The following is a 21,823-nucleotide window of genomic DNA, read 5'->3' as shown; positions in this document are numbered from 1 at the left end:
TGTGAGAAGAAGAGGCAGTTGTGCAGCAAAAACACAGAATAACTCCAGCTTTGTGTCTTTTTCATTCTAGCTGAAGTACGGGACGAATTGCATTCCTTCTCCCCTCAATACGGATGTATTGCAATTGGTCCAGTCCAGAGTTGATCATAACCAATTGGCTAATCCACCACCTTTCATTGTTTATACCGTTACAAAAACAAACAAAAAATGAAAAATCACCATCGGTGCACTGGGCAAATGCCCGGTATGCCCAATGGCCAGTACAGCTATGCGGTCAGCTGGTGGGTAACAGGCATCTCCGAAAACATTAGAGCACTTATGGAAATATGTGATGTCCTGATAAATCGAGCAGATATTTGAAGTTTACACAGCACCATTCTCGCATGAAAATATCTTAAAAGTTTATTTTGTGACCCAGAAAGAGTAATATTTCAAACTCCGCCACTCCGTGTTCCTCCGCCACTGCTTCGTTTGAGTTTTGGACGAAATGGATTCTGGGATATTGCATTTCGTCATTTTGAGCTGATTGGAGACCAAAACAGCCAATAGGGCTTTGGAGTTGACGTCACGCCGCAGTGTATTGTGGGAGTGCGGCGCCATGACAGAAGGCCACAAATCAAAACAAACACACTAGTCGTGTCCAAATTCATGGGCTGCATCCTCCTGAGGACCGGGCCTTCGCAATCTAAGTGGGCCGGGTCCTCAGACGGTCGGGTAGGCCGGAAGTAAACGGCAGTGAAATTGGACGGTCTAGCCTTCTGATTAACGTCACCGCTGTCTCGGTGGAGTTTAATAAACTCGGCCATCTGCTCCTTGCTATGTAAAATATAACAGTACACTGGCGTAAATTCTTGACCATCTCACACTTCTGTTTAATCAGTTTTCTGTTTGACGTTTAGTCAGCTGTATAAAAACCAAGGAGGAACCCACTCGGGGGATTAATAAAGTTTTATTTTATCTAATCTAATCTAATAACTTTAATCTCAGCCAAACCGATTTACTCACGAACAAACAAAACACTGAAAAAGCCCAACAATAAAATTTTTAGGTTGTCTCAGGTACTTATATACTACGTTTAACCCGAGTAGCAAAAGTCCGCGGTGATCTGAAAATGATGTGCCGGGAGTTGTGCCGTTCTTGGCGGCTTCAGTGACCCTCGAGCTCCCGGCTCGCTATCGAGCTGGTGGGTAACAGACGTCTCCGAAAACGTCGAAGCACTTTTCCAAATATGCGATATCTTGATAAACCGAGCAGATATTTGATGTTTACACAGCTACTTTCTCGCCTGAAAATATGTTAAAAGTTTATTTTGTGACCCAGAAAAATTAATAAGAGTAATTTTAAAACGTAGTACCGGCCGCCATTACCGGAAACTAGAGTTTGGCTGGGCCGCGCTATGAATTCTGGGATATGGTGGGCAAAGAAGGATACATCAGACCCATCCTCAAATTCGGAGAAAATGAGGACCCATTTGTCGGCTGCATTCGGAGCAGCCTATGAATTTGGACAGCCTTCGGTGCGTCGCTGTGACGTAATCGGTCTACAAATGCGGCCTCAGGAGGAGGCAGCCCATGAATTTGGACACGACCACTGTGTTGGAACCAGGACTGTCAGAACCATGCTTAAAATCAGCGCAAAAGACAAAGGGCTGTATCGCGACCGATTGCGCCCAGACGCCAAGAGACGGTACTTGGAAAAAATAGCGTGCATCGGTAATGTGGACCCGTATGAAATAAGGCAGTGGAGTAGAAACCCAGACGGCCTACCGCCGTTGTCCTATCCCGATATTTTCGCGTACCTTGTCTGTGGAGTCAGCGCATACACGGCGAATCATTTTCGGAATTATAAATTCCTGGAGGCGCACATCTAATTCACAAACAGTTGGATACAAGATTTGGCCGTTTTTAAGCCTCCACGTTGTGAGTACGTTGACCATATGACCAAGATACAGCCAGAGGTTGCACATAACATTGACTTCTCCTCAGCAGCTGCCCCCAAAATTGCTCTAGATGAACGATTCACGATTGATGCCAGCTGTGCGTTGCCATGTAAATAGTTTGCATTTCATGTGTACCTGTGGTGTAATTGCATTGTACAGTAGATGTTAATGCAGCCGGTCAATGTAGTTAGGCCAACGGCAGCTAGAGGGCGAGACCGGTGTGTTTTTGAATAGAATGTTATGTTATGTGGGGAGCAGAGCAAGAAGGGATAAATAAAGTGTGGTTATGAATCGTACAGTGGACCCGCGTATAATTGAATAACACGACATACCTGCACATGTACTTGCTAAGTACATGTGAACAGATCTTGAATTAAAAAAAAAAAACAACACATACTTTTCATTTCTGTTTTATTGAAACCACTTTACAGAAAGTACAATTATTTACAATGAACTGTACATGCAACACAGCAGTTTTATGACTATTCAACAAGAGCAAGTTTCATTTGGCCCTGGTTTGACAACCACACTGGGGCACATATTCACCAAAACACAGCACACCTTAACATTCTTATCAAGCAGTGTTGTGTCTTCACCCTCACATGATATGAGTAACTCCTGTCCACAGCGTCCATGACATGGTGATTTTGTTGTTGGTCTTCTGTCAGATCTTCATCTATTACTTCTGCACGGGGCACACCTTCATACTCTGCAGCTGCATAATGAAAGCATGTAAGATAAAATTAGTGCATACACATAAGGTAAATGTACACCAGTATTCCAGGTGCGTGATTCATCTGAAAGTTATGTGCAGATTAGCGTACAATGAGCGCAATTTTGTATGTTTTTGGGGCAGGGGTTACCTCCGATGGGTGCTCTTTTTCGCTTTCGTTGCACTCGCCTTGCGTGCCGGTCCGAGTCTGACCGCTGCAATCCAAGCCTGACGTCTTCGTTTAGTAATATCGGATACATGAGATCCCTCCCGTTGCCTCCAGGAGGGGAAACGATGAAAAGAGAGCCCATTTTCCAGCTTCTTGCCTTCCCTATCGTGTGATCTAACGTTGCAACCGACAACACAGTACGTACGAACCATAGCTGACGCTTCCGTGTGCTTCGTTTTGGCCTACTGTCATGGCGGGAGGGGGCGTGACGCTCCAAAGCCCTATCAGATTTTTTTGCATCCAAGTCTGTGATTGGCTGGTTTTGTGGCACAACTATAACGGTGTACAGAAAGAGTTGAGCGCGCACGGGCAGAAATGTTGAGAGCGCAAGCAACACATTGCGAGCAAGCGCAAATTCAAAAACCGAGCGAGAGGGGCTGCTTTTGTGTGTGTGTGTGTGTGTGTGTGTATGGATAATAGCAAACACTGAAATACATTTTTTGCACGCAGCAATGAATTTTGTTCACTCAAATTTAGACAAAATAAATTTCTCCTCAAAATGCAACACTTGCACCTGCAAACTTTTTTTTACGTGCGCTCAGAATAGTGGCACAAAAATAACGCCATATTAAACAAGAGAGAAAAGCGTGAAAATGTTCATGCCTGTCTGAGAAAAGTGTATAAAGTGTGTAGTGAGGGGTTTTACAGCCCTAAAAAAATCTATAATAATTGTAAAAAAAAAAAAAAAAAAGTTGGCTTCTTCGCGGATTTCACCTATCGCGGGTTATTTTTAGAATGTAACTCTCACGATAAACGAGGGACCACTGTACTGTAAAACTGGCTGTCCATGAACTGTGGTTCAAGGTTCTTGCACAGCATAAAACTGTTTTAGTTAGTAAGTTAGTTTAATTGCAGGCTGTGATACAGGATCTTAATGGGGTTCAGTGGGTTCATTCAAACTCTTTGTTTATTCTCCCTCGATCAGTTATTTATTTTACTTTATTTCACGCCCTCTTGCAGAGGCACTTTGCCCCACCACTAGAGGCCCGCACTAGAGAACCAGTAACTAAAATACTTTATTTTGTTTTATTGAAGATGGTTAATATTTGTTCTTTTATATCTCCATATCTGTAGATGCATTGTATCTTTAGCTAAATGTGACTATAAATCTTTTCAAGTGTGATTAGTGTGACACAAGACATCGTTGAAAGGAGGCACGTGAAGGTTAAGCCGAAAATGTTATCCAGTTGTTGATGATTAAACAGATGCTTGTACACGAAGATAATCAAAGGTCCAAGGTTTAGGAAAATGCTGAGCATATATATATGTGGGACAAAAGTAGAACAGCAGCCAGGAGTGTGTAGTCGAAATCTTGGCTGACAGTTTGGCTCTGTCTGGGAAGGTTCTATGATGGGAAGGTTCACAGCTGTAATAGTTGCTCTTCTGTTTTCATGCATCTGTAGCACATCAGGTAAGTGCACCGTATGATATATATATATATATATATATATATATATATATATATATATATATATATATATATATATATATATATAACAGCATCATCAAGAAATGTGCGATCTCTGGTTTTCATTCATGATTTAGTGAGTAGTAAATTTGCAACAACAGTTCTCACAAAAAATCCTATATATTTTAAATGATACTACTTTACTATAACAAAATAATGTAAAACTGATTAAAATATTTCGTGAATCCATCTTAATGTTCAATAATGAGCCAAATCAGCTGAATCAACACTTTAATCCACCAGTTAGAGTGGAATATTTTGCCTTTTGTTTCACACAAGACTCCACACCTGAGCTTCTGTCATTTATTTTGAACAGGACAAACATGTGAAAAGAACTGTGGGAAAAACTTGGACTCCTGTTCATGCCACACTACATGCACATCTCTGGCGAACTGTTGCGCAGACTATAAAGAGTACTGCGTGGATATATCTCCATATTCTGGGTCTGTTTTCGGTGGCACAGATTTTATTATACTTGATGCAAGTTTCGAAACGGCTTCAGAGATTGAATGCAGGTAAGACATCTGTAGTTCTGTAGAGCTTTTAAGTGGGCACTGAGCTAACATTTTATTCATGTAAAATAACCAAATCCAATGGACTTTCATGGACAACTGTGTTAATTATGTTAACATTAATGAGTTTAAATACAGATCAGAACCCTGCTAATCATTCTTTTATTATGGCAGGTTCAATGACAACATTAATACGGTGGGATATGTGGATGACGGAGGGACAGGCCATTGTATCTCCCCGCTGTTGTATGAAACAGGATGGATTCCTTTTGAGATTTCATCAGACAATGGCACTACATTCACTAGAGCTGGAACTTGGCTTTCAGGTATAATACCTGCTAGACACTCTTATGGGTGTTATTAGAACCCATCATTTCCATTTGATATGGAGATCACATTAACCATGATTTTTTGTGCTGTTGCAGTTCATACCGGTAAGCTAGATTCTAAGTTCAAGGCAATTCTGGACAACTCAACAAAATGGCAGTACTATGGCACACCTAATGTTGGAGGCACTCTTGAGATGACATGGAATACCTCTTTAGTAAGAGCAGAAAAGGTCAATATAGAGCTTTGGGGATACAGGGAGACAGGTTGGTAAAATTCTCTATATACACTTTATAGCTCACATGAGTTTGTTGACTGGAGAAATACGTGATTTTAACCACAGTGTTTCTCTGTAGGAGAGCCCTATACAGAGTACTGGCTGGGTGAATGGCAGTATTTATACTCTCTTGCAAAGGATCATCCTAACAATGGCTCCTTCAGCTTTTTGCCCAAACCAGCAGAGAACGGCTTCTCGTCTTGGGAGCTCGGCTCTGTGCGCGTCAGCCCCAGCAGCCATCCCGACGGCATGTGGTACGTGCAAACGCTGGACTGTTTTAGTGATTAAGGATTTTCATCGTCCAAAGATCAATATTTATTAGCATTTAGTGTTCCACTGTGTGACGTATGGGGATAGGTTCCTTTCACCCTCCATTTCTAAATGTAAAAAAGCCTCTAGTCTTTGGTGTGCACTTTCTGATATTTCTAAAGTAATGAATACACATATTTTCTTTGATTATACACAAAAGAAAGTATATACATGGATATAAATTTCACCTCTGACAAAAGAATGCCCTAAATCCTATAAGTTGAAGCCTGAAAAAGATTTAGGTCTAAAAATTGAATTTCTACATGTGATATATATTTACAATTGAGGTATACAAAAAGTTCTGTTGGTTATGCTCAGGAATGTCCAGGCAGCGTGGACCGAGGATCACGCTCTGGCGTGGCATCTGGAGGAGAATTTCAGGAAGGACTCAGCAGGCTGGGCCCTGGAGAAATGTCTGGCATGGGACGAGCTGGAAAATCAGCTGCCCAACTTCCTCAGTGAGATCATAGACTGCCCCTGCACGCTGGCTCAAGCGAGAGCAGACACAGGCAGGTTTCATGTAAGTGAGAGGAGCAGAAAATAAAAACTTGGCTGCACTCATTTATAACAGCAATGCAAAAGCCGTACTTTTTTAGTGCCATGGCACTAAAAAAGTACAACTACAGACAGTAAAAAGGAAGCACAATGGAGAACACATGATGACCTAACAGACAAACTGAGGCTATAAATACACACGAGGTAACGAGCTAAGTGGAAACGGGAGGGAAACTAAACACAGCTAAACACAGTTAAGGTAAATAACAGGCAGGAAGTAAAACCAGAGACAATGCATGGGAAACAAAGTAAAAGATGGGAATAAATAGAAACACTGAACACAAATGAACTGAACACTGGACAAAGAGATGAAGAGAGACACTAAAAAACCCCTCATGCATAGAAACTGGAACTAAAAAAAGCCTAAAAAATATGTTTGGGCTTTAGGGGGCTGAGAGATCATCAGCAGTTTAGATTTTTAATGCAGAAACTAAACGTGTATAATTACTTTACGTGTCTATGATGATTATCAGTAGCTGTTATCGTTTGTAAATGGTCATTGCTTATCAGTTTAAATTCATAAAGGTCTCTCTTAATTATTGGATTTATGAGAACATGAAAGCTGAACATTTCAGATGTTATTGCCTCATAAATTAGGATGGTATAATATAATCAACAATTTGTATGGTTTTATTGTTCATGGAATAATTAAGCTTCTGGACTGGGTTACAACACCTCTGCCCATCATCCACAGCACTTGCTATTTTCAAACGGGAAGCTGATCTTCTACTTCAGGTTGCACAATAGAAAGTTATTCACAAACTGCAACATAACATCTCCATTTCTCCAACAATAAGCCGGACATGGGATATGTTTTCAAAGTTACAGTGAACACGTAATCACAGTGAATTGCACATTTGGTTTCCCAGGTCACAGACATTTTATCTTTCTCCTCAGACTGACTATGGGTGTGATATAGAGAAAGGCAGTGTGTGCACCTACCATCCTGGGAGTGTTCACTGTGTGAGGGCTATACAAGCCAGGTGAGTTTTCTGGTTAGAGTGGTGCCCAGAGTTCAAGTATTTTAAACCCGACACAGCATTCGAATTAAGAAAATACGTAGCATATGTGCAGAATAACGTTTTTTTTTTTTTTTAAATTTTAAAGTATTTGTTTTAAGTTAAAACAAATCATATAACAAAATAGGGGCTCATGTTTTCACTTGTTTATTCTTATATTTGGGCTGATAGTGAGCAGTAGTACACTTAGTACTTTAACTGCAGCATCCTGAAAGTAAGTGGAAATATGGTAATGAAACACCATGCATTACACCAGTTAAGTTTTGATGTAGGTATGAACTATAGCCTATAACCCATAACCATAACTAACTAGCTAACTGACCAACTATAGTCCTACTTAATAAATACATAATATATTACTGAACACGTACCACAAAAGCTCCCACATCTGCAGGCTACAGAAACTACGCTTTTATAGGACTTTTAAGTTTTTTGTTTTTGTTTTATATTTTTAGTTTTTGCAGCTTTGTAACTGTAGTTTTTAGCTGAGTAATATCAGACTAAAATGTACAAACTAGGGCAATACCAAAGGGTAATGATGTCGAACGAAATGCAATAATGGCTATGAAGGAAATTCACTACTGTTCTGGTGTTATTATGATAACCTGTGATGAAGTGAGCACATAGATGTGAGGCTGTGATGGTGTCAAATCAAAAAATCTGCTGTGCTTCCTTCCTTACAATTCAGCTTGTTGAACTGGATGCCAAGAGTCAAAGCTAACAAAGATGATCTCGGTTGCTACCTTAAACTTTAGCAAAATAGTTCTTTCCCCAGCCGCTTACGGTGGTGCTTTAAACACAACGTCAAGGTCGGTTATAGAAATGTTATATTGCAAATATTAAGTCTTTGAATAACTAAACATAAATGTGTTTAACTGCCCAGATGGCCTATCCAGGCTTTTGAAGATAGTGATAAAGCGACGTGTGTTAGGGGTCAGTAGGTTTTATTGGCCAGTCAAGGATGATGCTGTCTGGCAGACATATGAGAGTGTGGTTGGACTCATGCCAGAGCCAAAACCAGTGGTGTAAAAGGCAAATGCTGTGTAATGACTCAGTGGACGGAACTCTTCATTTAAACTGTTAAAAGCTTTAAAGGTGGTTTAACGGTCAGAAAGAAATGAGAAATATCTGGACTCGTAATTCTAATTATGTTAATGTAATGAAACACACATGTATATCATCCTCGCCAGATACAGTCAGTGTCATGCATTCTGAGAATATAATATTTTCTATGATATCCAGTCTAGGCTATGTCTAGTCTTTGTGGCAAAATCTTTATTTATGAACACACGCACACCTCTGTTGTACAGTAGCTTATTTTTGAGGTTACTTTATTGATCGAATGTTGCAAACAAACTCCTACTCACTGTCTAACTTGCACTTGGTTTGTTTTTGAGTTTTCAACATTGGATCAGTTTGTGTCGCTCCTATGCTCCTGTCTCATTAATTAGATTAGTGCAAAGTTTATTTCTGTTCCACGGTTACGTTTTTAAGATTGCACCTAAAAATACACAAAACGTTTTGTGTTTTGGCCTAAAAGTGGGCATCATACTGTATGTATTAGAGAAACATAGTCTTGCATTTGGATTTATAAACACATATTTAGAAAATTCTCAGAATTTCCTTTTTAGCTTATTATTTATTTACGCATGTAAAAAAATGCTGACACTAGAAAAAAAGTCAGATATGTTATAAAACAGTATCATGCAGTATTATGTTCTTGTTATAAACTTTTGCTACCCACTAGAATGACTGTGGAGTCTTGTTTAAATTGTTTTTTTTTTGCCTTTGGCTTTAACAGATTTTACTGACACTGTCTGGGAAATTTGTCCACAGTCCCAAGTACGGAGCAGGACAGCAGTGCTGCTATGACAGCACCGGCGCTCAGGTCCTGACAGCAGACTCGATTGGGGGTAGTACTCCAGACCGAGCGCATGACTGGGGTTCACCCCCTTACAAGAAACCTCCTCGAATCCCTGGAGTGTCTCACTGGATATACGATGTCCTCAGCTTCTATTACTGCTGCCTCTGGTCTGACAACTGCCATTACTACTTCAAACACCGGCCCTCCAGTGACTGCAGGCGTTACAAGTCCCCCGAGTCAGGTGAGTTAGCCCTGGTATTACAGCATGTTTCACAAGATTAGTTTTTAATGTCTTTATTTTTGTTGTGTGTTTAATGTCAGCTGTGGTCTTTGGAGACCCTCACTTCATAACATTTGACGGCACTAGCTACTCCTTCAACGGCAAAGGGGAATACACTTTGGTGACATCAGCGGAAAAACAGCTGACAATCCAAGGCAGAACAGAGCCTGTGACGGGTGAGCCAGTGAACTTTAAGACTACCACTGTGAACAATGCTCAACAAATGCTGTCACTGAAGAAAGAAAACTATTACAGCAGTTTATTTACCTCATTATACCACTATTAGAAACAACCAACGCCACAAAGCTGTCATCTGTTGCTATGAGAGAAGCGTCCTCTGACATCATCGAGGTACGGCTGGTCAGTGGTAACAGTGACCTCGAAGTGCTGCTCAATCAGAAAACGCTCTCATTTACTGAGCAGACCTGGATGGACTTAAATGGTGAGAAACTGATTTATCTTATTCCTCATGATGAAACAAACTGGTTTTATTTGGAACCCTTATTAAAAACTGTATTCACTCCGAACATTTTCTTTGGAAGTGAGTGTACTTGTGGGCTCTCGTACTCTTGTAACATTGTGTTTTCTATTGTGCAGCTGATTTTACTTTCAAAATCAGTTTGCTAAAAACCCAGTTTTACGCTTTATTTTGTAAAGATTTGAATTCACAGGTTTCACAAGGAGAAATCAAAAAGTTCATACTTGTGTGGAGAAGATACATCAGCTTCTGTGTCGGAGGCCTTGAGGCCTTGGGTGTACAGCTATGATACTGAACAGTTTTCAGTCTGAGGGCCCACAGTGTTCTATTATTAACAAGGAGCATGATGTCTAGAGCCTGACCAGGAGCATCTTCCTTATTATTTTAACATGTACAAGTTTGTGCACAGTGAAACTGCTCCCCATCAGTGCTGACCTCTCCTGCAACGTCTTGATACATGAAGGACAACCCAAATATCCTCCACTGTGAGGCAAGCCATTGTGGAGATCTGCTAATGTGCAGTGGCTCGCAGTGCATTGAAACAGCAACGCCAACACAATATTTGCTCAGTAGCTGTCCTTTAGCACTCATGTGACTCCTGTGTGAATTTCACTTTGAAAGGTTGGTGTTTTCATGGAGTGACTTAAATGTAAGAGGCTCAAGGCAACCACCTTGAAAGGGATAACAGCCATATTTATATCAGGTGCTGTCTTATATGTTATATAAGTAAAGGCTGAGTACTTCTTCCAGCACTGCAGAAATCTATAAAGCACTGTTTTAATGGCACAAACTGTCTTTTATTCTCTCGTAGGTGCCTTTCTGTTTTCTCCTACGTCTACAAATGTGACTGTGATGTTTCCCTCTGGAGCCGGGGTGGAAGTCCGACAGAGAGAGGGAACCATGACAACCACTGTGCTCCTGCCAGAGGATTTTAAAGATGCCACTCTTGGACTTTTGGGAAAGATGAATGGTGATGCCAAAGATGACCTTGTTTTCAGCAACGGGAGTATTGTGCAGAACTCCAGCAATCCAGAGGAGCTGTTCAGCTTTGGGGCCAGCTGTAAGAAATCGCTAAACCTTTACATCACTAATTTGTGGGAAAACTGCTATTGTTACTTAATTTTTCTGAAGTAAGGGTAACAGTTGGCAAATCTAAGATTTGAGGTGGTTGAAAGACAAAACAGCACTGGTACAGGGGTAGAGTGGTTAGCATTGTCGCCTCACAGAATGAAGTCCTGTGCAGGGTTTCCTCTGGGTACTCCAGTTCCTCCCAAAGACATGCATGTTAACGGGTGAATCTAAAGAGTAGTTGGTGGACTGTCCAAGTTGCACCCATGCTCTCTGCCTGTGACAGTGAGACCTTTCCACTGTGATATCACAATAAACATAAACATAAAAGCTGAACATATCTTCCAGGTCTGATAAGTGTGATCAGTGTGGAAGTGCTTTAAACCTGCCACAAGGGGCCAACAGCTGTGGTTACAACGATACTTCCTGCCCTGTAGAAGAATGTGGAGATGCAGCTTACTGTCCGGACTGCTGTAAACACTTTCCTGATGAGTTTATTGACCCAGTCAGTTTTTGTTAGACATGAAAACAGCAGAAAGCTTGGTTAGCAAAGTGCATCGCACATAGACAGATACTGGCAAAGTAATATAAAAATAAAACTCTAAAATTTCAATCAAGGAAGCTGGAACACAGACTTCTTTAACCGTCGGTTAGTGCAGTCAACTAGACACCAACCCTAAAGTTTATGTCATTATTTAAAAGAAATTACCCCTGTTGCTTTGATGGCAAAATTAGACAAAAAGACTAACCTCAAGTGGTCATCCAAGGAACTGCAGTATTGTGGTAGGTGGTGGTTGGTTTCATTTTTAATCCTCAAAGGATGTCACATGAATTAAATCCATCAGTTTTTTGTGATAATGCTCTCTGTCAGGGGTTGTGTCTACTTTAATACTAAGAGCATGTTTTTCTATGATATTTGTGGTGGGAAATTAAAGTATAGCTCTGTTCTTGTCTTACAGGGGCAATAGCCAACGAGTCTGCCTTGTTCACCTATGATTCAGAATACTTGTTGGAAACATATTACCATGACCCCAGACATGACACCAGTTTTATTCCAGTGTTTTTGGTTCCTGAGAGTCCAGATGATCCACTCGCCAATCAGGCAGCAACGATATGCTCCGGAGAAGGCTCTCAATTCTGTCGGTATGAGTGAAAACTTTGATTAGCTTTCTGTTATGATAATAACAAACTGAATATAAGTGTAATGTTTTTATGAAGCATATCTGCTTCAGATATGTCAGTAAATGTTAAATGGTTAAATAAATGGTGAGTGCTAATTTTGCACACAAAGTTTAATTCAGCTACTAACACACTGATGATGTCACACGTACAGTGCATCAATTATATTATCCTCCACTGGGTGTGAAAACTACACATTCAATGTCTGCCACACACAGGAATACATGAGAAATACTGAGTAGTGTTATGGGAAACAATATGGTATATGGCACAACTTGTTAAAAGACATAAAATCTCATTTTCTGATCTTTGCTTATGTACTGTAGGTATGACATCCTGGTAGGTCGTAGTCCAGGAATCGGAAATGCTACGAGAATGTCTTTCCAGAGTCATGTTTCTCTTGTAGAGGATCTAAAACCAGGTAAAAAGTTTTAAAAATGATCTGAAAGCTATTCCATTGATTATTATGTACCACTTGGTATGACAATGTCATACTTTGCAGTATTATCCTGTGGGTGGCTTTCACCACCTGATAATGGGAAAAAGGAGGGAACCACCTACTTACAAGGAGCTAAGGTGCGGCTTTCCTGCAGTGAGGGCTACAATCTCAAAGGATCAGCAGTGCGACTATGCCAGGCCGACGGCCAGTGGTCTGGAGAGGAGACACGCTGCGTGGCTTCCAGTATGGACACATCATGACATCAGTAAATGATGAAATCAATAAATAGCAAGATTTTGATCTTCAGAAATCAACAGATGATTGGTGACAAATGTGTCCCTCTTTGAGCTGGAGTGTGTGCGTCTGATTGATTTGATCCTGTGAATCAACTCTTAAGTATTAAAATGCACAAAAATATCATCAAACGACTTTCATACAAGCGTGTCAAATTGGAAAAACAAAGATTTAGCATGAGGATTGATCTGGTCAATCATATTATATGGCTAATTTTTAAATTCAGTCTTTTTTTTAGACTTCCCAAAATCAGAAAAAAAAGAAGTCTTAAAATCGAATCACTGGAAAAATCTTCAACAGTAATATATTGCCAGTATTTCTTGTTTGGATTTGTACTATAAACCTTACGAATAAGCAAAAAAAAGCTCAGCTGCAGCGCTTACACTTGCCCTGTAACTTCCCAAGGAAATAGGCTTTTAATTGTTACTCATAGGATTAGACATTCAAGATGTGCATTTATCAGCACCCAGTTCAATCAGAAAATATGCAGGCATTGACCTAAATTTGATGAAAAACAGAACTCTTCACAGAAAAGGCAGAATCAAAGAATGGGAAAGATTGTGCATGCATCCCGCTCTCAAAGGAATGAGGACTAAACCGAAAACCTAAATTAACAGCCCATTTTTTGCATAGAAAAAGTAAAAGAATCACATCACGATCCTCTTAGAGATACCAGTTTGAATTTTTCTGGTCACAAAAATTAAATATCTGGAAGTGATCTTCCACCATATCAGCCAACAAAGGGGAGGGTGATTCTCCTCATCTGTACAGCAGCAGATAGAATTTTATTTAGAAGAAAAATAAAAGCTGAGGACGAGCAATAACTCTACACTGTAAAATATAACTTGTTGTTTCAACTTAAAAATATGAGGTAAAGGGCTGCCTTAAAATTTTAAGTTAAGTCAAGAAATAGAGTTTGTTCTTATAACACAACCAATTGTTATCTTAATGAAAAATCACATGTTGTCTAAACTTTCATCTTAGTTTAGTTGACTGAGATTTATTAGTCAGTTCAACTCCTTTAATTGTCATCTTTACTTGGGAAAACCCTTTCAGCTAAATTAAAATAATCTATTGTTTAAACTCTTGTCCTAGTTTAGTTGACTTGGGTTTTTTAGTTAATTCAAATACTTTAGTAGTTCTTTTAACTTAGGAATCTATTTTAGCTTAACTAACATAATCTGTTAGCTAAGTTGATTTAAGTTTATTAATTAACTGAGCTCCTTAAGGTAGCTGAGTGAACTTGTAAATCAGTTTCATTTTAATTATCAGAGTTGATTGACTGGATGTAAAGAAAAATGTGTATTAAACATCTTAAGTTTTGTTTTGTTTTTTTTTGGCTTTCTAACATCCATTTCAGCAAAACTACCTGTTAGGTTTATCTTAGATCTCAGGTTTAAATATCTACATTCCTTTAAATTAATTTTCTGTTGTTTACAGAAAAAAAATAAAACCCCACAGATTCCATTAAAGTCTATCTGATCATTTCATACAGAAAGTTTGTTTTAAGAACATGACAAGACAATTACTCATGAGCACCCAACATTCACCATTTATTGTGCCATCTTAGTCATCTGAGAAACAGAAAAATCAGTGACGTAGCTCATCAGGCTCACAATCCATCAAAACTCAAAGGCTGCTCCCTGTGAAACAATTAATTTGAACTTGGTCTTGAGCCCAGTTTGGGTGAAGATGAAATTCTGACCAATACTCTAGGAGCAGTAGTGATTCTTGTGAAGTAACAACATAAAGTCTGCATTAATGTAATGTATCAACGGGACACTTGCTATTTTAGAAAAGTTATTCTTTACATTTACAAAATTTTTAAACTTCATTGTGCTCAGTCACACCTGTTAGCATAAAACTTGAAATATTAAAATCGTACAAAACCTTTGATAAGTGACAGTAAAGATCAGTTTATAACAACTAAGACATCAAACTCTTGTATTTGTCTTCGTTTACAATTGCAACAAATTCCACAGAACCAATATCTCTGAAAATGACTGCATGCTTCTGAAACATTTGATAATATGGATATTTCAGAAACATTAGTTTGAGTCTGCTCAATTGCAAAACAAAGGAAAAACTACTGACTTGCATGAGATAAGCATCTGCAAAGTCCAGCATTATATTGTTGTTCACATAAGTTTCTTAAACCATGAACAAATGAGTAATTGTCTAATCTGGAATGTAAAGTGTAGTCATTTAGTGACATACAAAAGTGAGAATGAGAACTTGCAAGAATAAAAAAACAAACAGTAAAATAAAAACTGTCCTTAACACTAAGGATCATACAATTACAGTTCTGCATGGCTTTCTGCAAGAGTCTGTTTCTTAGACCATGCACTAGTGAGATGCACTGCCTTCCACCAATGTTCATTAGGATGTTCTGAATGACTTCAAAGATGTCCTTAAGTTCCTTTGGATAGTGTATGTTGAGGGCAAAAAGAAGGCCCATCAGCATGGAAATGGCACTTGAGACATCCCTCAGATTAGACAGGATTACTGCTGCCTCAAGGACAACCAACACATCGATGATGTCTTCTTCTTTCACCATCGCAATGCCAACTTTCATCCTCTTAGAAAACGTGTCTTCAATACCTGTCGGCTATAAAAGGGTTCAAAGACAAAAAAAAAAAAAAAATTACACAATTACAATTACACAATATCCCGTGTGCTTAACAATTCATGTCTTTCCAAAGAAGAGCCATACTGATGCTTTGGATGATGGTGATTGGCTTTGGGTAACACTTATTAGTTGTTAAAGTTTTTTCAGAATGAGATATGCACCCCCATGTTACAAATCCATTTCTTGCTTTAAACAAAGACCATGTTCATAAATAACTGAGCATGTCTTCAATTGCAGAATTCAAACAAAATTTTCAATTTAAATGGTAAATGGCCTGTATTTGTATAGTGCTTTACTAGTCCCCTAAGGACTCCAAAGTGCTTTACACATTCAGTCATTCACACACATGGGTGGATGACTGAATCGTGACTCAAGAGTTGACAGTTCGTCTTATAATTGGAAGGTTGCCGGTTCGAGCCCTGGCTCCGACAGTTTCAGTCGTTGTGTCCTTGGGCAAGACACTTCACCTGTTGCCTACTGGTGGTGGTCAGAGGGCCCGGTGGTGCCAGTGTCCGGCAGCCTCGCCTCTGTCAGTGCGCCCCAGGGTGGCTGTGGCTACAATGTAGCTTGCCATCACCAGTGTGTGAATTTAAATCTACTTATGCTAAATATTGGCTGTGCTCTAAACCAAATCTGGCTGAGAATACATGAAATGTGCAAACTGCAGCTACACTACAGGATCAGATTATGGCTCCATAGACAATGCTTCTTTAATCAGTTTATTGATTAAAGTTTATTTTTTCCCCCTATATTAACAGCATGAAAAAAGAGCATATAGACATGGCTGAACAGGTTGCATAATTGGCACTGAATATCAACATCCACCTTTACCCAGCTGCCCAATGACTCTCGGCCAGTAACCTTTAATTGCTTACCCAGTCTACACAGTCTCTTTTCCAGGGTCCAGGACATTTCACCAAAGTATTGCCCCCCACAGCTGTAGCAGCCACTGCAGCCCCTTAAATATCCTAATATCTCTGCCATTACAATATACAATGTGAGAGATCAAACGTAAAGCTGAAGTGAACAGTACAGCAGCGAAATGTCAAAGACCCTGGTGAAGACATGAATAAACACAAGACACTAATAATATCAATGCTAGCTTGCCAGTTAGTTTCTCTGAAACCCAGACCAAATCCAGTGTCAAAGATCTTGTAATAATACATTTGGTGAGGAAAAAGTACACATGTACTTTTTAATTTAAAATCCACTGTGGTGCTGTCATTATTAAATTTACTAAAAGAAACAATGCTAACCTTCACAGTCTTGAAAGTGTGTGAGGGATCTTCCTTTAGAAAATGAGGTCCTCTGTCCTCTTCCTTTGTGTAGGGCTCTGGTCAAAGAAGTCAAAAAGAAAACAAAAACACTTTTTAAACAGTGTTTATGAAGCATGTAGACAGCTCCAAATTCACAGCTTTTTGATGCATAATTCCATCAATATATGATTATCATTGGAGATTTTGAATCAGGCTTATCAGGACATTCAAGTAGAATATGATATCCAACCTACCACCAATATACATAGATTCTGTAAAAGTTACCACACTAAATGTCCAGTTGTGAAATATGATGACAGACTTTACTTATCAGCTTTCTTTCAATGAGTTCATCAGTTGAACTGGATAACCTAAAACTTAAACAAAGGATTAGATTTCGCAGTTGAACACTTACATCATCTCCGAAGCATCTTATGAGCCTAGTTAGCCTTTCTATGCCGCTCTTGATTTTGTACAGCTCCACGAACCTCTCCATAATGGTCAAGCACAGCAAAAAGGAACCCTTTCAGGTCAACAGATGTAAGACGGGCAAATTCTGCTTCAACCTGAGCAATAGAAGAAGAGGGGTGGAGAGTACAGGCAGAATTAAAAAAAGATTCTTTGAGACCCAAATTTAAGCAAACAGTCATCTGAGGCCCATTAGAGAAAACACAAACACACAAAAGCAAACAAACAAAAAGATGCACTTTACCTGCCGTTCAGCAAACAAGGAAGTTCAGAGAACAATAAGCTCTGTCTTGAAATCTTTTAAAGTAGAATGATTGTGAAAATGACTTATGTGATGTAAAACTTTAGTAAACGTGCGATTAAAAGAACACTGAGTAAAAGGACAAGTAACAGTTTCCTTATTCCTCAGATGTTTACCTTGATGAGCAATACTGTTTTAGTCCAACTGCCTCATTAAAGTTACACAACAGGCTTTTTACATTAAAGCCAGCAAGTCCATTACATACTCCCTTTTTAGATCTGAAATACTGTGCAGATTCTGTGTATATGTAGTGGACAGCAATTTACCCCAAAGAGCGCAAAGTTTGCAAGTCCACCTCATTTAAATGACAAAGTCAAATGTGATCATCTAGACCTGTGAAAATAAATTAATGACAAACTTGCAGTTATGGATGTTATTACAACCACAAGAACCTAAACAGTCTGCTCCATTGCTTTTGTTAATGAATCATTTGTTGGTAACACGTCTGAATATTTAGTTTATGCCACCTGCATGTGATCATCAATAGTGCCATATTACTTCTTAAGAAGTACCCTGACACTACAATCTTTATATCATTTGTTCTACAGAGCTATTAAATTACAATATAATCTGAGGTGTTTCCAGTATGACAAAATGCACAAATTGTAACTTACCATTTGACTCCACTGACAAAAATAAATCCCCAGCATCAAGTTTGGCTTCACAGACCTAAAATAAGTAAAGTAAAAATATATGTTATAATTATATTGTTTTCGCCATTTATTCATGTTTGCTAATTTTCTGACATATAAACAATGTTAGTTTTGTTACAATACAGAGAATGCAGTTTAATTAAAAGGTAAATTATGCAAAAAAAAAAAAAACTTCTGCAGTATACCATGCCAAAAATCAGTGTCTCTGATGCCAATTATTTTATCACTACAGCTCGTTTAGTATGGAAACTCACACAATCTAGTCATACTGATCACAAGAGTTCAAAAATAAGTCAAAATAGTGAACTGTTGTTAAGCATAAAGCATTTCAGGGTAACAAATAACTGCACAATATAATTAAAGCAAAAAATAAGCACACTGGAGGACTATCTGATAAAAACTAATATAATGCTGGTTTGTAGACCATATTTTGTCTCTGTCCTCAGTGCACTCTTGCAGCTTAGCATGCAGCAGTTAATAACACCTTAAGTGATTACATAGGGATAAACAAATGACAACAAGCATCCGAGTCCTGCCAAAAAGGTCTTTTTGAACCCAGCCAGTTATTGGAAATATTGCCAAAATGAACTTCCACCAAAATACAACAGCCTGTGAACTTGAAAGGAATTTACAAGTACAGAGACAATATGAAATAAGCTTTATTAATTAGCTGAGTTAGCTTGCTAATATCGCAACAGGGTGAGTGCACAACCTTAAAGCTAGCGGCACAATACTTGTGATTTGCTCAGCGCCACATTAAACCCATAAAAAAGGCCATATGTCAGTTTATTAGGTCAAGTTTGGTCATGACACACAAGCTGGACCTTGTCGGCTAAAGTTACATTAGCTAAAGCAAACATTTCGGTAAAAGAGAAAAACACACGTCATGCCATAAATTCAAAACATGTTCCAACTTTTGTAGCTCTCTTTCCTTATAGTTATAACCAATGTTACTCACCTTGAAAGCATATTCCAAAGAAGACGATTAGAAAACGTCCAAGTAAAGTGAGCATGTCGTTAACCGCCAATTCCCCATGATGCACCTCGGTAGCAGTCACGTGAGGCAGTTTTGAATCCTGCTGTGCTCAACTTACCCGCATTGTCAAGTTCACATAAGTTTCTGATTTAGCTGGACATGAGTTTTTAAGTTAGCTTTTTTTGGTGTAATTGGGACGTTTTTAACTTGTAATTCTATGTTATAACAACAACTTCAGTCATCTATCGTCAAACTGATATAGAATAATATGTTGAAATAACAAACAGCTAGAATTACATTTTACAGTGTAGTAACAAAAGAGATTTCACTTCACTCCATATAATGCCTGTCAGAAGATTATTTTCTAACCTACAAACTTTCAAGGGCCAAAGGTTTACCAAAGCCATTAGGATTTATTGTCAGGCTGTAGATATTTCTATTGATAATGACGCGTTTGGCCTGCTGATGTTCTTATAAAAGGTCAGGGTACAGTCAGGATTTCTCATCTGTGATCTACAAATGTCTGTAATAGCAATTAAAAGAATAGTTGCTGAGATGTTTTTGTCTGAACAAAAAAGTAAAAAACAACAACAATACAAAAAAGCAAAGTAGAAAAGTGAAGGAAATTTTGCCCAGTCTAGTGTTCAAGATCGTCTTTTCATGCACCTTTGCATCATTTTCAGTGCAGTTGCTATTTTTAGATCTTTCCAAGAAGTCTCGTTGCACTTGATGTGTGCTGGAGAGGACAAAAAACAAACAGACAAATATACAAAATCTGTGCTGTGGACATGATACCCTCATATAAGACTTACACCCTTTTTTTAAGATAAAAACCATATAAAGATCATGTTTTCTACTTTGTTTTTCAGCTAAATCAAACTCTGAATCATGTGATTCCTGTTTGATTCTTACACACTTAACAATCAAGTCCCATTTTTTTCCCATTTGTCCTGGATAACTTGACTCAGTGGGAAAAGAGTCTCATTTAAATCTGTGCCTTCAGGTAATACTGCAGGGATTGTGGCTGGTTCAGTCATCGGAGCTCTGACGCTAATTGTGATCATAACAGTAATCGTGCTCCACTCCAGAAAACGTAAAAGGTACAGTAAGATATTACTTAATCTCATTAGTGGATTAATAAAGTGATGATATGCACTTATTTTATCAGGAATATGTTATAGTACCTGTTGAGTGAAAGTTGAGTTAACTTTTATTTTGTGTCCCTTTCAATTTCAGAAAAGATGAACATTCAGCAGAAACGGAGAGTCATTAGAGCTTAGGGGAGAATCCACAATGACACACCTATAAATGTAGATTAAACATTAATCTAGCTAAACAGGTAATGGGTAAAACATTAATCTAGAAATGGCAGAGGCCATGTTTATTTATTAACAATGTCCAAGACCAAGTCGACTGCATGTGAACTGTTAATACTGTAACTGCTAGCTTCTATATTCTTCCAGCCTCCTGTCTACACTAATAAGTTTACTGCTGTTGTCGTGATTCTGACTCCCAGGTATTTCAGGCAGAGCTGGACACACCAGGCTCCTGTGCTGGCTAAGTTAAATTATGGTAAACAAAATAAAACGTTTGATGTGTTAACCAAGTGTCTACCCCCGTATTTAAGGCTTGATTAGTAGCACGTAGTTGTGTAACACTATATTTAAGCACTCCCAATAAGATAACTTCTCTTCATAGTCGCTGAGTTGCTTTTGTTGCCTTTTGTTAGGTTTGTTTAAACAAAACTGCGCACGGTATTTGAAGCAGATGGAGTTATGTGTGTCCCCCTTATGGATGTCAGGTCTCTCCTACTGCCATTGCAAACTTTGGACAGTTTAAAGTTTGTCAGTCCTCGGGCGACCAACTCATTGGACACGGGGCTCCAAACAGTTGTTTGGTCTGTTGATTAGCTGCTCCTCTGGAAACAGGTTCCTCTACACAGCAAATATCTACATACAGTGCAACACATTTAACCTCCCTTTGTGTTGAAAAGTCAAACTGTGTTGCTTTTCTTGTGGGTTTGTGACTTTAATGAAGTCATTCAGTAAAATACAGCACCCAGTTTATTAGATAAACTGATAAACTCCAGCAAACTGCTCCTTGCCACTGCCTAAATACTCCTCTTATGACAATGTCAAAAACTAATATAAATATTTGGACTATTGAGTATTTAGAGAAGAAAACCTGCACTTTCTTGGTTGTGTATTTCTTAAATGTTAATAAATGCTGTCCTACAGTTGGCTATTGTGTTTTGTTTTTTTTGTTTGAAACTGTATTAAAATATAATATGAGAAGGTGAATCTTATGCTTGAATCAAACTAACCACAGTTTTTTGGCACACACATATGACTCAGACCCAACATCACATTGTTACTGTGAGTTTCTGAGCCTTTTGCAGTGCTGTACATTTACACTGGTATGGTGAAAACAATATTATAACATGTTAAGAGCAACTAAATCCAAGACGTGGCATCTTAAAGCTCAGGTGTATGCCTAAGAATGATTATATTTAGTCCTGATTGTTTTAGTCATACCTATATATGAGTACTAATAATAACTTTCTGTATTTATTCTCAGATGATCCATAAATG

General features: G+C 38.7%; 1 protein-coding gene and 1 long non-coding RNA gene across 2 annotated transcripts; one reads left to right on the top strand and one right to left on the bottom strand.

The window, feature by feature from the left end:
* Positions 1 to 4,230: 4,230 nt before the first annotated feature.
* Positions 4,231 to 20,505, top strand: LOC134631705 (sushi domain-containing protein 2-like). The gene is made up of 16 exons (XM_063480263.1): positions 4,231 to 4,291; positions 4,665 to 4,863; positions 5,035 to 5,186; positions 5,286 to 5,453; positions 5,544 to 5,718; positions 6,092 to 6,293; positions 7,226 to 7,311; positions 9,184 to 9,452; positions 9,533 to 9,667; positions 9,778 to 9,933; positions 10,781 to 11,029; positions 11,997 to 12,180; positions 12,543 to 12,637; positions 12,719 to 12,898; positions 20,236 to 20,332; positions 20,469 to 20,505. The coding sequence occupies exons 1-16, from the start codon at positions 4,231 to 4,233 to the stop codon at positions 20,503 to 20,505; spliced, it is 2,445 nt and encodes an 814-aa protein (XP_063336333.1).
* Positions 15,385 to 17,381, bottom strand: LOC134630255 (uncharacterized). The gene is made up of 3 exons (XR_010094273.2): positions 17,250 to 17,381; positions 16,835 to 16,911; positions 15,385 to 15,557 (listed from the first exon to the last, which is right to left on the bottom strand). It is a non-coding gene; the product is annotated as an uncharacterized LOC134630255 (long non-coding RNA).
* Positions 20,506 to 21,823: the final 1,318 nt, after the last annotated feature.

The sequence above is a fragment of the Pelmatolapia mariae genome, linkage group LG7 (assembly GCF_036321145.2).
Source record: "Pelmatolapia mariae isolate MD_Pm_ZW linkage group LG7, Pm_UMD_F_2, whole genome shotgun sequence".
Taxonomy (NCBI): Eukaryota; Metazoa; Chordata; class Actinopteri; order Cichliformes; family Cichlidae; genus Pelmatolapia; species Pelmatolapia mariae.
The sequence above is the reverse complement of the archived record's forward strand: the minus strand, read 5'-3'. Positions and strand labels throughout refer to the sequence as shown.